Source organism: Neomonachus schauinslandi, chromosome 7, assembly GCF_002201575.2.
Source record: "Neomonachus schauinslandi chromosome 7, ASM220157v2, whole genome shotgun sequence".
NCBI classification, from domain to species: Eukaryota; Metazoa; Chordata; class Mammalia; order Carnivora; family Phocidae; genus Neomonachus; species Neomonachus schauinslandi.
Window position 1 is genome coordinate 125,771,418 of NC_058409.1, and position 15,626 is coordinate 125,787,043.

A 15,626-nucleotide genomic window follows, 5' to 3' on the forward strand; every position below is an offset into this window, starting at 1 on the left:
CCTTAGTCCTATTAGCAGATCACCAAGGATTTCCTAATAAAAAATGTCATATATTTTTATTTTTGCATGATACTTTTGAAAACAGGGCTCTATTTTTTTTAAAGATTTATTTATTTATTTTAGACAGAGCGTGAGCGAAGGAGAGTGGGGGGGGAGGGGCAGAGGGGGAGAATCTTCAAGCAGACTGCCCACGGAGCGCAGAGCCTGATGCAGGGCTCCATCCCAGGACCCGTGAGATCATGACCTGAGCCTAAACCAAGAGTTGGATGCTCAATCCACTGCTCCACCCAGGTGTCCCCGGGCTCTTTTTTAAGGAAATGAGTGTGATATCTACTTCATAGGGATTTTATGAGGATGGCACAAATTAATAAATATAAAGCAATTAAAATAGTGTGTACCTTATAGTTAGTGCTGTATAAGTATTTGCATGTTAGGAGGAGGTCAGAAACTGTGTTGAGTGAACCAGTTTGCAGTACATGCCCCAGGAACACTGCACCATGATGTGAAAATTAGTGTAGCAAATGCTCCCCCTCCAAAGTCTGGCAGACTAGGACCCAACAGTTTACACAGGACATAAGCCATGCTTTGTCTGATTCAAACTGTTGGAGAAAATATGGTGGCTAGTATTTCAAACGGTTAATGGATATGTTTTTCTCCCTGTGCAATGCTTTTTATTCCTATACCATCATGAAGGCGCGCACACATCTTCCCCAACCTCTTTTTTTATGATTGATTTCTTTTTTTTACAAAAGTTTACTCTTTTTTTTTTAAAAAAGATTTATTTATTTTAGAGAGGGAAAGAGAGAGTGAGTGAGCATTGGGGGAGGGGCAGAGGGAGAAAGAGAGAGAATCTCAAGCAAACTCCCCGCAGAGTGCAGGGCTCGATCTCATGGCCCTGAGATCATGACTTGAACTGAAACCAAGAGTGAGATGTTCAACTGACTGAGCTGCCCAGCACCCCTACAAAAGTTTATTCTTAAATGTACAACAGGATCTAAGACAACACTTCATTCTAGCTATAGGTGGCAACAGATGCTATGACGGGGAATCCAGATGTTTAAACAGGAATAGAATTAAGGATCACCATGACCTCAGACACAAGGAACAGCTTACTTTTTGCCAGATTTCCTAATCCCACCTATAACCAGGTGGGATTTGCTTTTAGCTCCTCGAGTTTCTTCTGCTTCTCTTTCTGTTTCTGCTTGAATGCCTCATCTTCCTCGTCAGTCTCCTTGGCCTGCTTCATGTCATCTTTGTGGCCGGACATGGCACCAGCTGCCCCTTCCCCAGACCCTCCTCCCCAACCTCCTTGACTAAAGATCCTTTGGTTAGGAAGAAGAGTCTGTGGAGGGCAAGAAATGGCATGTAGCACCCTACTCCCTATCCCTCCCCCTCCCCCTTGAGTTCCCTGAATGTGTGCAGAGGAATGTTAGAGGGAACACAATCCACAATCCACAACATTGATTTAGGGAATCGGTAAAGGAGACCTGTGTCTCTCTCCCATTTGTAGCCCTGGGAAGAGGCGCGTTTCAAAGAACTCTCCAAGTACCATCAAGGGGGTGGTAGAGTAGATGGTTGGGTGGGCCATGTGGGAAGAGAGGCCTGAGGTAGCGCAGGGTGGCAGGGAAGAAGAGCAAGATATTTTTCATGCTGCTATGGACTGAATGGTTGCCCAGATTCATATGTGAAATCCTAATCCCCAGTGTGATGGTAGGAGGAGGTAGGGATCTTTGGGAGGTGATTAGGTCATAAGGGTGGAGCACTCATGAGTGAGATTAGTGCCCTTATAAAACGGACCCCAGAGAAATCCCTTGCCCCACCCACCACGTGAGGACACTGCAGGAAGACTGAACCAGGAACCAGGAAGCAGGCTCTCACCAGACACCGAACCTGCTGGTGACTTAATCTTGGACTTCCCAGCCTCCAGATCTGTGAGAAATGCATTTCTGTTGTTTATAAATTTCTCTGTTATAATAGTGTGAACAGACTAAGACACATACCATCAAGAATGATTTGAAGAGCTAAGAAAGAGGGTCAAGGGATCCAAGGGATCTTGTAAGCAGGAAGGAGAGCACACAGCTGCAAAGGTAGAGTAGAGGGTAGAGCCACGTCCTATCCATGGCCACCTCTCGATAGACTTTAAGATTATCTTCCCCCAGAGCCTGGATACAACCCTGGGAAGAAGTGGGAAACCCCCAAATCAACTGAGAAAATCCTGAATTGACAGGGCAGCCCAAATTAAGATTAAGTTTTCAGACGAAGACAGAATGAAGGCTTTCGATAGAGATTAAGTCCAATTATAGACATGTTTATGTTTTTGCATACCTAAGTTTGTATCCTGTATAATAAACTGGCTGGCTTTACTTAGTCATACAAGTTGAAATATGTTGTTGAAAAAAACATAAAATTACACCATGAAATTTTCATTACAGAAGAGGTTAAATAGTTCAGATCAGCATCTCTTCACTGGGTCATGCCTGTTTGCATCACACATGGATTTGGTTCAGGGCTGGGTCAGTGGAGATTTCCCTGAAATATCATCAACATTTCTAAACACACATTTTCACCCAGTAACTGATCTCATCTACTGCAACAATCTCTCTTGAACTAGCACTGCATTCATGAAATAAAACAAAAAGTATAAGTCGGAAGTGTAGCTGCTCCTTGGAAGGCAAAATCAAGTATTTGTATGCTAATAAAAATGAATTCTTGGGGTGCTCGGCTGGCTCAGTCAGTGGAGCATGTGATTCTTGATCTCAGGGTTGTGAGTTCAAGCCCCACACTGGGCATAGAGCTTACTTTTAAAAAAATTCTTCAGGGGTGCTTTGGTGGCTCAGTTGTTAAGCATCTGCCTTTGGCTCAGCTCAGGTCATGATCCCAGGGTCCTGGGATCGAGCCCCGCATCGGGCTCCCTGCTCGGTGGGAGGCCTGCTTCTCCCTCTCCCATTCCCCCTGCTTGTGTTCCCTCTCTATGTCAAATAAATTTTAAAAAATCTCCAAAAAAATTAATTCTTCAAATTTTACTTAGGACACTGGATATTTCATTGTTATAGTAGCAGAATTATTTTACATACTTGAATCAAGGAAAATTTTTATTTTTGCCTTCACTTTCTACATCCCCTAAGATCTTAAAATACTTAAAGCAGAGGAGCTCTATTGGAGACAGAGTATGTAGACTATTTTTAAGAGGGGGTAATTTGAGAGCTCAAAATAGCTCTTCATTCATCCAATTAACCAACACTGAATGCACCTGCTATGGTTAAGCACTAACCTCCCTGTTGGAGGTCTGGAATGACTAAAACATAGGCACATGAAGAACATTTTGGAGAAAGAAAAATGAGGAAGATTTCCCCTGCAGATAATAAGGCATATGATATAGTTACCATATCAGAATACAAAATATCAGAAAAAATAAGAAATCAAAACAGAAGAGACAGGTAAATGAAAAAGAATAAAGTTTAAGAGGGGCACATGGGTAGCTCAGTTGGTTAAGTGACCAACTCTTGATTTCAGCTCAGGTCATGATCTCAGGGTTGGGAGATTGAGCCCCATGTTGGGCTCCTCGTTGGGTGGAGCCTGCTTAAGATTCTCCCTCTCCCTCTGCCCCTCCCCTCTCTCCCTCTCTAAAAATAAATTTTAAAAGTTTAAGAATGGATTCAAGTAGATATAAGAATTTAAAATATTATGACTTTGTTTTCAATTAGTAAACTGATTTTCAGTTAGAAATGGTTGCTCAACAGGTGCCTGAGTGGCTCAGTCAAGCATCTGCTTTGGGCTCAGGTCATGATCCCGGGGCTCCAGGATCAAGCCCCACATCAGGCTCCCTGCTCAGTGGGGAGCCTGGCTCTCCCTCTCCCTCATGCTCTCTCTCTCTCTCTCTCTCAAATAAATAAAATCTTAAAAAAAAAAAAAAGAAAGAAAGAAATGATTGTTCAAGGGGCACCTGGGTGGCTCAGTTGGTTAAGCACCAGACTCTTGATTTCAGCTTGGGTCATGATCTCAGGGTTGTAAGATTGAGCCTTGCATTGGGCTCCATGCTCAGTGAGGTGTCTGCTTGAGATTCTCTATCTCTCTGCTGCTCCCCCATCTCAGGCTCTCTCTCTCAAAAAAAAAAGTTTGATAAATACAGTTGGAGCAACAGTCTAACCTTTTGCAAAAAATTAAATAAAATGGAGATTCTTACCTTATACCTATAGTCAATACAGATTAGGGATTGAGTGTAAGAAGTAAAACCATCAAAAAGCAAGAAAAAAATGTAGGTGAATATTTTTTATATGTCACACGAAAGGCACAGCCTTAAAGATTGTTCAGCTGTAGTAGATAATGCTTGTTTTCCAAAGTGGTTATTATAGTTTACACTTCTATGAGTGGTTTATAGAGTTCCAGTTGCTCCATATCCTTGCTAACAACCGATATTGTCAGTTTAAATTTTTTTATGCATTTTAGTAGTTATAAGTATCTCACTGTGGTCTCTTTTTTTAAAGAATTATTTATTTTAGGGGAGGAGGGGCAGGGGGAGGGAGAGAGAAAATCCTTAGGCAGACTCTATGCCAAGCACAGAGTCCAATGCGGGGCTCAATCCCATGACTCTGAGATCATGACCTGAACCAAAACAAAGAGTCGGATGCTCAACCAACTGCGCCACCCAGGGGGCCCTCTCACTGTGGTTTTAATTTGCATTTCCCTGATGACTAAAACGTTGGCTACATTTTCTTTACTTATAAATATGCATACATTTTTAATCCAGCAATCTTAATTCTAGGGCTTTATCCTGAAGAAATACACACACATACACACACACACACACTTTGAAATTATACAATAATTGTATTCTGATGAAACATTTTTGGTATATTTATACTATAAAATATGGTTATCTAGTGATAAATACTATTAATATCTTGATGGTGGTTTATCTTTGGAGTAGAATGGTGGGTGATTTTTTTAACCTCTAAACAAAACTTTAATACATTTCTAATTGTGTCCTGATAGGAGATTTTTTTAATACGTTCTTAACTTTTAGACATTTTCTGAATTTTTCACAGCATATATTGTTTTTATTTTTGGAAGATACAGCAAAAAGTATTTCTATATTATTTTGTAACAACAGATAGAAATAAAAAATATAATCCCAAATAAACTAACAGAATACCCACAATTCAGTCATGAGCAATGTCATTGGAAGTCATTTTTCATTTAAAATGCAAAAGATATACCTAGTGCCCAAATCTTTCTAAATATGATATCATCTTTTTTTTTTCAAGTAAGCTCTATGCCCAACATGGGGCTTGAATTCACAACCTAAGATCAAGAGTTGCATGTTGACTGAGCCAGTCAGGTGCCCCCAGTTTCCTCTTTAAAAAGAATCAGGGCTCCTTGGAGAAATGCCTGAGAACCACAAGATGAGCCAGGAACATGGGAACATTTTGCTATAACAGAAAGTATGGAAATGAAAAACCAACGAAAAAGAGATGGGAACATGTTAAAAGGATGTAGAACTAGTTTCAAGGACAGCCCGGTGGCTATAGCTGGGACAATTTTTGAGCTAAAGATAAACCAGGACAGTAAAGGATTATAACTCATTGAATAAAATAGGAACCCATCAATTCATGCTGATGATAGACAACCAAATAAATGGGGCTGAACAAGGGAGGGTCCTCCCTCACAGTGAAATATAGATTGGTAAGTGTGGAGGGAGTGGTACTGTTGAAAGATCACCATTTTGCAACCATCATAGTAAAGAATGGTTTGAGCAAGAAATAGCAATGATTGCTATATCTAGGGGGAAATGTTTGATGAGGAAGAGGATATTTACTCAATTCTAAACTGTGTCTCCATAAATTGCTCATTAGTTGCAAGGGAAAAATAGTAACTATACAGTGGAGAAACTGGATGACATCTGGATCCATTGACCAACATTAACCAACAGGCCTCTGAAACCAATAATACATTATATGTTGATTAATTGAATGTAAATTAAAAAATGGAAAAAATTTAAAAAAATTAACCAACAGGGTGCAGACTGACATGGTGTGCTTCCAGATCTGATACTCAGAGAAGAACAAAACATCACTTTTGTGCCCTTCCGGCAGGGGACCCATGACCTGAATCAAGTCAAGAGGAGACACCAGGCAAGTCTGACTGAAGAACATTCTACAAAACAACTGGCTTATTTAAACACATCAATGTCATGAAAGACACAGAAATACTAAAGAACCTTTCCAGATTAAAGAACATTAAAGAAACATGACAATTTAATGCATATGTGATCTTTGGTTAAAGCTGGTACTAGAGGGGGAAAATGCTATAAAGAATTTATTGGTATAGTTGACAAAATTGGAATATGGATTGCAGAGTAGAAAAAAGTATGTATCCAGGTTAGATTTCTTGATTTGAAACTGTGTTGCGGTTATGTAGGAAAATATACTTGTTCTTAAGAACTATACAATGAAGTATTAAGAGTATAACAAAGTCATGAGCTATATAAACTCAAATGGTTCAGAGCAAATAAATAATTACAGAGGGAGAAAAAGAAAATAAATGTGATGAAATCAGAAACAAATGATTATTCTGGATAAAGACAGAATGGGAATTCTCTGTAATTTTGGCAACTTTTTTTAAAAAAGATTTTATTTATTTATTTACCAGAGAGAGAGAGAGAACACAAGCAGGGGAGCAAGGAGCCCAATGTGGGACTTGATCTCAGGACCCTGAGATCATGACCTGAGCGAAGGCAGATGCTTAACTGACTGAGCCACCCAGGCATCCTGCAATTTTTCTTTACATTTGAAATTATTAAAAAAAAGTTTAATAATAATAATGCACATAATCGTAGTCATGGGCTTGGTTTTGAATTATTTTATCCCAAACACACACACACACACTTAATTGAGATACATGGAAGTTATTTAGCTGGGGTAGGGGAGTAACAAGAGGGCTAATTTGGGAGTGTATGGGCATGTCCCTCCATTCTTGCTTAATGGAAGACAGGCAAGGGAGTAGACCATGGTAATGGGTCTCAGAAATGGAAGATGGTGGCTGAGGCTGGAGAGCTGAATATTGAGATTCCTGGGAGGTCAGTTTGCTGTCATACATGGCCCATGGACATAGACATGAAGGTGGTCATAGTAAAATGGAACCTCCAGATTATAAACAATGGAAGGTAGAAGGGACACCATTAGAAACTGCCCAGTAGAAGCTAGCTGCATGAGGGCTATGGGTTTCACAGGGCCGCAGTGAGGCTTGGAGGTACATGGGTGGCTTTGCAAACAACATTTCCTTTGTTGGTGCATTATTGAAAGAATTCAGTGGGCAATTTGCTGCATTTGCAGGAGCTGTAGGGGCTGAATATTACCTGAAAGAAAGATAAGGAGCATCACTGAAGATAATACCTAGAAGTATCTTAGAGGCTTCGTAACTCTCCTAGAAAAATAAGATTTGTTCGCCGTAGAACAATAACAACAAAAACCCAACGAAATGGAAGATGGTGTAACCTTCTTGTTTATAGCACATTACCTTGTTAGTCTCATTTCCCTTCCTTCTGTTGAAACACAAAGCACGGTGGCCAGTCCCCATGCTGGTACTTGTGCTCCTTTGTTTAAGCCACTAAATCTCATCAGCCAAGGCACCAATATCGTCAGTCTCTTTTTTTCTCAATCTTAATTCCAAACCAAATTCCTGTTGGAAGTTTCGAATTTTAGTTCGTATTTCAATAACCCATATAGACTTATTTTTCTATCGTGAACAAGCTAACAAAACACCTATATTTTTGAAGCTAGACCATTTGAAAGCTGCCTGTCAATAAACAAGCCAACAGACCGCCATTGAAGAGGAAACTTTCTCCTATGAACCAGGCGGGGATGCCTGTGGTAACAGGAATAGGACTGTCACAGCCCTCAGGAGTTACGGTTACAGATGGAAACGCATTTTAGAATGGTAGGAGATCTTTGTTTTATGTTTTGTTTTTCTTTTTGTTTTTTGCTTTTCTCCCCTGCAGAAAGCTTTTTTTTTTTCTTTCAAAGTTTTATTTAAATTCAAGTTAGTTCACATCCCCTGCAGAAAGCTTTATTGCTTCCATTTGGCCCACAGCATGGGAGAAGCTCCATGGGGGTTAAAAAGCTACCTAGTGGCAGGGCGCCTGGGTGGCTCAGTGGGTTAAGCATCTGCCTTCCGTTCAGATCATGATCTCAGGGTCCTGGGATTGAGCCCCAGGCTGAGCAGGGAGCCTGCTTCTCCCTCTGCCCCTCCCCCTGTGCTCACTCTCTCTCTCTCTCCAACAAATAACTAACTAACTAACTAATTAAATAAATAAATAAAGCTACCTAATGGCTGCAGGGAGAGTCTCGGGCAGAAGCCTGACACCAGGGTGTTGATATAGGGGCCACTCAAGAGCTGCCAGCTCCTCGTTGTACTCGGGGATGAGCCTTTCCAAGACACACTCTCCCCGCCCAGCTTGGGGGCCGGCCAGCCTGCGGAAGTGAGTCAGATTATTACCATGTTCTTGAGGATTGTCACCTCCTCATCTAAGAAGCCGTTCTCCAGGAGTCATAGAGATGAAGGTCTGCTCGGGCAGAATGCAGGGCCCACCTCAGGTTCTCCTCTAGAACAGAAGTGGCTTCCGTGGTGTCCCGGGTTTTACCCCACTCATCTTGGGGTGGCTTCTGCAAGTCCTGGAAGAGGACGTAGCTGCTGCACTGGTTTTGCATCTTTGGGACATACTCAGCACCCTCACGCTTCTCGGCCAACGCGTGAGAGCAGTGGTGTGCTGCCTCCAGGCCACATCCTTGCGGTGGAAACAGAAGCCCAAAGAGAGGTAGGTGTAGGAGGCTCCCAGATGCATGTTGACCAGGAGGGTTGATGGCAGACCACACCTCGGTGGAAGCATTCTGGTAAATCTGGAAGCTCATGGTTGACCAGCAGTAAGGAGCTAAGCTCAACCTACAGGGTTGGGTGGTCTGAAGGCAGAAGATGGCCAAGAAGACAGTTCTGAAAGTTGCAACTGGCAGAGAGGTTGGAGGGTGGCCGGAGGCTGGAAGAAAGGGATATCCCTGGGGCTGTTCCATCCAAACACTGCTGAAGCAAGAGACAGGTCCACGGGCCCACTGCACACACTGCCAGTAGGTAATCTTTGACAAAGGTGTAAGAAATCCTATGGCTTTACTAACATGACAGGTGGAATACAATTCAACCACGTAAGGCCCATCCAAAAAGGACTTTTTATATATATTTATTTATTTATTGCCATAATTTCAAAACTTTATGTTATGGGAAATTTCAAATGTACACCAAAGTAGAGGGAATACTACAATGTATGGATTTATTATATTTAGCTTTGCCTTTGAAACCTTCCACTGGTCTGGCCTTTGTAAAAAGCAAACCTAACCTATTCATTTTCCTTCCCATCCCCCAACCCTTCTGGGGACAAATAAGTAAAAGTAAAACTTGTAGGACAGACCACAAGGTTGGCTCTAGCTATGATGTGGACTTGGCTAAATGATGTTTGGAGAAGACACTAAGGTTTTAAGGTCATGAGGCACTGGTTAGTACAGTTAGTATGTGAGACAAATGTGTCTGCCCAAGAAGAGGCAAATGGAATAAAGAACTTAATGATGCTTCGAAGCATGTGTGTTGTTCATCCTCAGGTGGGTATCTGCAGTGCAAGAAGATGGCTAATTTTAGTTGAAACATTCTAGGTTTATGTTACAAGGCTTCCTTTCTTTTATTTTAAAAGCATGTATTTATATCAAGTATTAACTTTGCCCCCAAAACCAAAAATAGTAGAGGTAACAAGAAAGGTAAACATATTTCAAGGCCATCTTTATTAAGAAACTTTTTAGGAGGGGCACCTGGTTGGCTTAGTCGGTTAAGCATCTGCCTTCGGCTCAGGTCATGATCCCAGGGTCCTGGGATCAAGCCCTGCATCAGGCTCCCTGCTCAGCCGGGAGTCTGCTTCTCCCTCTCCCTCTGCCTCTCCCCCTGGGTCGTATGTGCTCTCTCTCTCTCTCAAATAAATAAATAAAATCTTAAAAAAAAAAAAAAAAGAAAAACTTTTTGGGAGAATGGTTTAGGTACTCATGTCAAATTTTAGGTCTTAGTTAACCTCAGCTTAATTTTCCTGCCACTGGAGTCTTCTGTTTCCTCAGTGAGTAGTCATTCTAGAGCGCCTTGGGAGAAGTCACTGAAGAAACAGTTCTGAAACGCACAGAAAGAAAGGGACATCAGAGAGTATGTGAGTTGTGTCAGGGGGAAATGGGGACATGAGCTTAAGACATGGAATCTATCTTACTGAAGTTGCACACAGATGTTTGTACAAGGGAGTTTATTGCACTGTTGGTATAGTGAACATTTAGGAATAAGTTAAATATCCATCATCACAGAACTGATCTAGTGAATTGTTTGCCCATACTGTGAAATACTCTGCAACTATTATAAAGCATGAGATAAGGGTAAATGCACTGATATGGGGAGATTCCCAAGACATACTATAAAGAGGAAAAAGCAACTTGTGAAACAATGTGTACAGCATGACCCTTTTATATTAAAAATCTGTATAATGTTATATACATGTGTTACATGTAAATGCATAGAATGGGGACAAGAAGGATGGCCACCAAACCACAGTCCTGGCTAATTTAGAGGAGGGATGTAAAAATGGGGATGAAGATGCAAGGTGACTTTTATATTTTTGCTCACTAGAATTGATTCCTGTTTCGATCTTTTATCATAACGTGTTCATGTTACTTGTGTAATTTCCTTTTTTGTTAAAGTTTATTAATTTATTTGAGGGTGGGGGAGGTGCAGAGGGAGAAGGACAGAAAGAATCCTCAAGCAGACTCTCCACTGAGCAAGGAGCATGACAAGGGATTCAATTTCACAACCCTGAGATCACGAACTGAGCTGAAATCAAGTCAGATGTTCAACCAACTGAGCCACCCAGGCACCCCATCACTTGTGTAATTTTCAAAAGATCACTTGATGCATTCAATCTTTCCTGAAAACAAGAAGTACTAAATTCATAATGTATGTTGAACCCCTTGTGTGCATAACTCTTTGACATCTGACCTCATCCCCCCTTCAAGAGCTAAAAACAAGAGAGACTATTTCTGTGACAGTTCCTCAAATTCAGGCTCAGATCACTTAACTGACTTGACTGTTTTTTGGTCCTACCCTCATAATTAGAGGGTTCTCTCCCTGTCTCTCAAGGGCATATCTACTTTCTTCTCTTCTTGACTGCTCCATTGACTTGATTATTTTTCTTAGTCAGGCTCTCCTAACTCTAGTGTCCACTGTGGTTTAATTCCTCCTACTTAAAGTTTCCAGCCTGTAAAATGAGTGTAGGGTCAGCTTTCACTAAATTACTTATTTGGATGAAGGAAGCTGATGAAAGGTTCAGAGTTCTATTGGCAGTTAACAATTCCTCTTGATTACTGGCTTGGTGGTTTATCTCAAGAAGAGGGAAGTCCTTTGAATCTAAAGATAGAATAGACTCTGCTCTAAAGGAGATTGAGCCAAGGAAACTCTTCTTAACCTGTGTCTCAGTTATCTATTTCTCATGAGATGATGGTTTATCTCTGCTCCCCTTATCATCAGCTGGGACAACTCAACTGGAATGATGAAGGATTCACTTTCAAGAAGGCTCACTCACATGGCTGGCATATTGGTGCTCACTTAACTGGGAGCTCAGCCAGGGTTGTGGGCCAGAGGCCTCAGTTCCTTTCTAGGTGTGTCTCAGCACAGGATGCTTGGGTTTCCTCACAGTATGGCAGCCAGATTCCAAGAGCAGTCATCCCAAGAGAACAAAGCAGATGTGCATGATATTTTAATGACCTACCCTCAGAAGTTACATAAGGTAAATTCTACCGTACTCTATTGGTTGAGAGTCTCAAGCCTATTCATGTTCAAGAGAAGGGGGTATAGACTCTATCTCTTGATTGGGGCAGATATAGGCCATCCATTGGCCACACCTCGGTTTGAGAGATAGCAGAGTTGATACTGGATCTGAAGTAGAATACAAAAGCAGTGAGGCAAATGTGAAGCCTGAGAAACTGATCTTCCCAGATCTCCCTCAATCAGATCTTCTGTAGTTTGGTTGATGACTAATTTTCCAAAACCCACAACAACACTTAACTTCAGATGCAAGTGAAAAAAAGAATAACAATTTTTTAAAAACCTAACCAATCATGCAACTCTTCAAAAAAAAAAAAAATTCAACCCAATTTCAATGTCAAATTTAGGATTATGTATTACTTACTTATATTTTGACTTATCTAAACTTATCTTTCATAAAGAAGGAGATAGAGAATTATATCCCACTATCTTATTTATTAAGTGCAAGGTAAAAGTTTACTGGGATTTTGAATTAAAGTAGATATAGTCGTTATTAAGATTATGGTGAACATTTATAGAATGTTCACTGTAGTGGCAGGTGGTGAGAGCGATGTTTGGACTGGCACTGGGGGCAAAGTAAGCAGAGGTGGTTGTAAGTGAACAAATGGACTAAATTTGTGGAATTGGGAAGGAAAAAGAAGAATCCACACCCTATAGAACAGGCAAATAGGCTAATCTGTAGAGATAAAGAATAGATTAGTGATCTCCTAGGGCTGGGAGTGAAGTTGGGGAGCAGAGGGGAATGACTGCTGGTGGGCAGGTGTTTTGCAGGGAAAGGGGTGATGAAAATGTTTTAAAATTGATTGTGGTGACCGTTGAACTTTATGGTATATGAATTATATTTCAATAGAGCTGATATTTTGAAAAAGTAAACCTAAAATTGAATATAAATAAAAATACATGTATGTGTAGGTTTGAAAAAAAACAAATGCACCAACTGCATGTTCACCACTGTGTCCCTGTTCTTTCTCCCAAATCATGCAACACCTTTTGTTAACTTCTTCTGTATCTTTCCAGGGCTTTAAAAATGCATATGTAAGCAAATATGAATATATATTCTTTTGTTCTTTTCTATACATAAGACAGCATATTGTATAAACTGTTCTGCTCTTTGTATTTTTTCTTTGTACAACATATATCAGAGATCTTTCCATATTAGCAGAGAACATCCTCATTCATGTTCACAGTACACAGTCTTCCATTTTGCAGATGGATGTTCTACTGTTTATTTAGCCAGTCTTCTACTGATGAACCTTTGGGTTACTTCTATGTTTTTTTTTTTTTTTAAGATTTTATTTTAGAGAGAGTGAGAGCATTAGTTGGGGGGATGAACAGAGGAGGAGGGAGACGGAGGGGGAAAGAATCTCAAGCAGACTCCATGCTGAGTGCGGAGCCCCATGCAGGGCTCCATCCCCAGACCACAAGATCATGGCCTAAGCCGAAACCAAGAGCCAGATGCCCAACTGACTGAGTCACGCAGGTGCCCCCTTTTGGGTTATTTTTATTTTTTTGTAAAGATATTATTTATTTATTTGTCAGAGAGAGAGAGAGCACGAACACGGGGAGCGGCAGGCAGAGGGAGAAGCAGGCTCCCCACCGCGCCAAGCAGGATCCCAATGTAGGACTCGATCCCAGGAACCTGGCAGCCGCTTAACCGACTGAGCCACCCAGGCGTCCCAAAACGGGCAATTTTATATATAACGATGAGGGAGCTAGCTAATTTGCACTGAGCTAAGAAAAAGAGAAGGGTGTTAAATGCAACAAAAGCACAGAGGATTTTTACCTAAACCTGAAGTAAATTCTAAGATAGTTTTGGCCTAAAGCTTCCAATCACAGTTAGAGACCCTTATTAAGTCAGGACCGGCCAACTGCTTAACATTTCCTGCCTCATATAGACTAATAATTAAGGATTTAACTTAAAAGTTTAGAAAATTTCCTGATGACCATGGTGAAAAGATATCAAACTTTATTTGGTAAAACCCAAAATCTTGCCTTTCTAGATTTCTAGGAAAAATGAGTAGGCTATTGGAAAAGTGTCAGAAATGTGAATTGTTTGATATCTTGAGAGCTCCTTAAACTATGTAATTCTAGAATTTGTGACAGATTGCTATGTAAGCAAAGAACTAGAATTATTTTTATAGCTTATCTAGTCTCTGTATTCCTTTCAAGTTTACAGTATTTGTTTTCTCACTATAAACTTCAATGAAAGTAAATAAAAATGTTTTGTTCTGTATTTGTTTAAAATTTTAAATCCTAGTCCAAATTTATTGGTTTAAAAAATATGAGTATGTTTTATTATCCTGAAAGTATGTTGGTTTTTCATCACCTCCCTATGAGCAAACCTTGTTCAAAACATTTTAACCTAAGAATTAAAAGTATATGTTATAAAAGTAAATTTTAAAAGATCCAAATCTTTTTTTCTCAATAATAAAGTATCTTGGGACATGTACCTAGCCAAACCTAATTCAAAAATCCCTAATTTTGGGGCACCTGGGTGGCTCAGTTGGTTAAGCGACTGCCTTCAGCTCAGGTCATGATCCTGGAGTCCCGGGATCGAGTTCCGCATCGGGCTCCCTGCTCGGCAGGGAGTCTGCTTCTCCCTCTGACCCTCCTCCCTCTCATGCTCTCTGTCTCTCATTCTCTCTCTCTCAAATAAATAAATAAAAATCTTTAAAAAAAAATCCCTAATTTTTGTTACTAACAGGTTTATTGAAGTATAATTTACATACCATACAAGTCACCCTTTTAAGATATATAACTCAGTGTTTTTTAGTATATTCACAGAGTTGTGCAACCACCACCACAACCAATTTTAGAACATTCTCATCACCCCAGAAAGAAACTCTGGATCCATTAACAGTTGCTCCCCATTCCCCACCCCACCCCCACCCTCTCTAGCCCTAGGCAATCACTAATCTACTTACCTTCCCTATAGATTTGCTTATTCTGAGCATTTCCTATAAACAGAATTGTGCAAAATGTGGTCTTTTGTGACTGGCTTCTACTTAGCATGTTTTCAGGGTCTTTGTTTATCAGTACCTCATTCCTTTTTTTTTTAACCTAGTAATATTTCATAGCATGAATACCCCACATTTTATTCATCCATTCACCAGTTGCTGGATATTTGAGCTGTTTCTACTTTTTCATTACTATGAATAATGCTGCTATGAATATTCATGTGTAAGTTTTTGTGTAAACATATATTTTTATCTAGCTTGGGTATATAAGTCTATGTGGAATTGCTGGATCGTTTGGTAACACTGCTTAAAGCGAAACTGTTTTCTGCGGTAGTGCGCTATTTTACATTCCCGAAAGTACTGTGTGAGGGCTCCAGTCTCCACATTGTCAATAGCACTTGTTAATATCTTTTTTATTACAGCCATTCTAGGGGGTGTGAAATGGTGTCTCCTGGTTTTCACTTGCTTTTCCTTGATGATGTGCAGCATCTTTTCATGTGCTTATTAACCATTTCTTTATCTTCTTTGGAAAAATGTCTATTCATATATTTTACCTATTTTTAAATTGAGTTATTTGTGTTTTTATTATTGAGTTGTCAGTTATTTATATATTCTGGATGGATATAAGTCCTTCATTAGATATATGAATTATAAAAATTTTCTCCTATTATATGAATTGTCTTTTTTTTTTAAAGATTTTATTTTATTTATTCGAGAGAGAGAGCACGAACATGAGGAGGGGTGAGGGAGAGAGAGAAGCTGACTCCCCACTGAGCAGGGAGC

The 15,626-nt window shown here is 40.2% G+C and overlaps 1 protein-coding gene and 1 pseudogene across 1 annotated transcript; one reads left to right on the top strand and one right to left on the bottom strand.

Annotated features, from left to right (window-relative positions):
- Positions 1–7,093: 7,093 nt before the first annotated feature.
- On the top strand, positions 7,094–7,382 carry LOC110585818 (annotated as a pseudogene).
- A 1,140-nt stretch (positions 7,383–8,522) lies between these two features.
- LOC110584971 (ferritin light chain-like) lies at positions 8,523–8,906 on the bottom strand. The gene has a single exon (XM_044916682.1). It carries the CDS (start codon positions 8,904–8,906, stop codon positions 8,523–8,525), a length of 384 nt encoding a protein of 127 aa, XP_044772617.1.
- Between the last annotated feature and the right edge of the window lie 6,720 nt (positions 8,907–15,626).

What these genes read in the sequence shown, in the direction of transcription:
- LOC110584971 (XM_044916682.1), bottom strand. Translation starts at nt 8,906, where the DNA reads ATGAGCTTCCAGATTTACCAGAATGCTTCCACCGAGGTGTGGTCTGCC.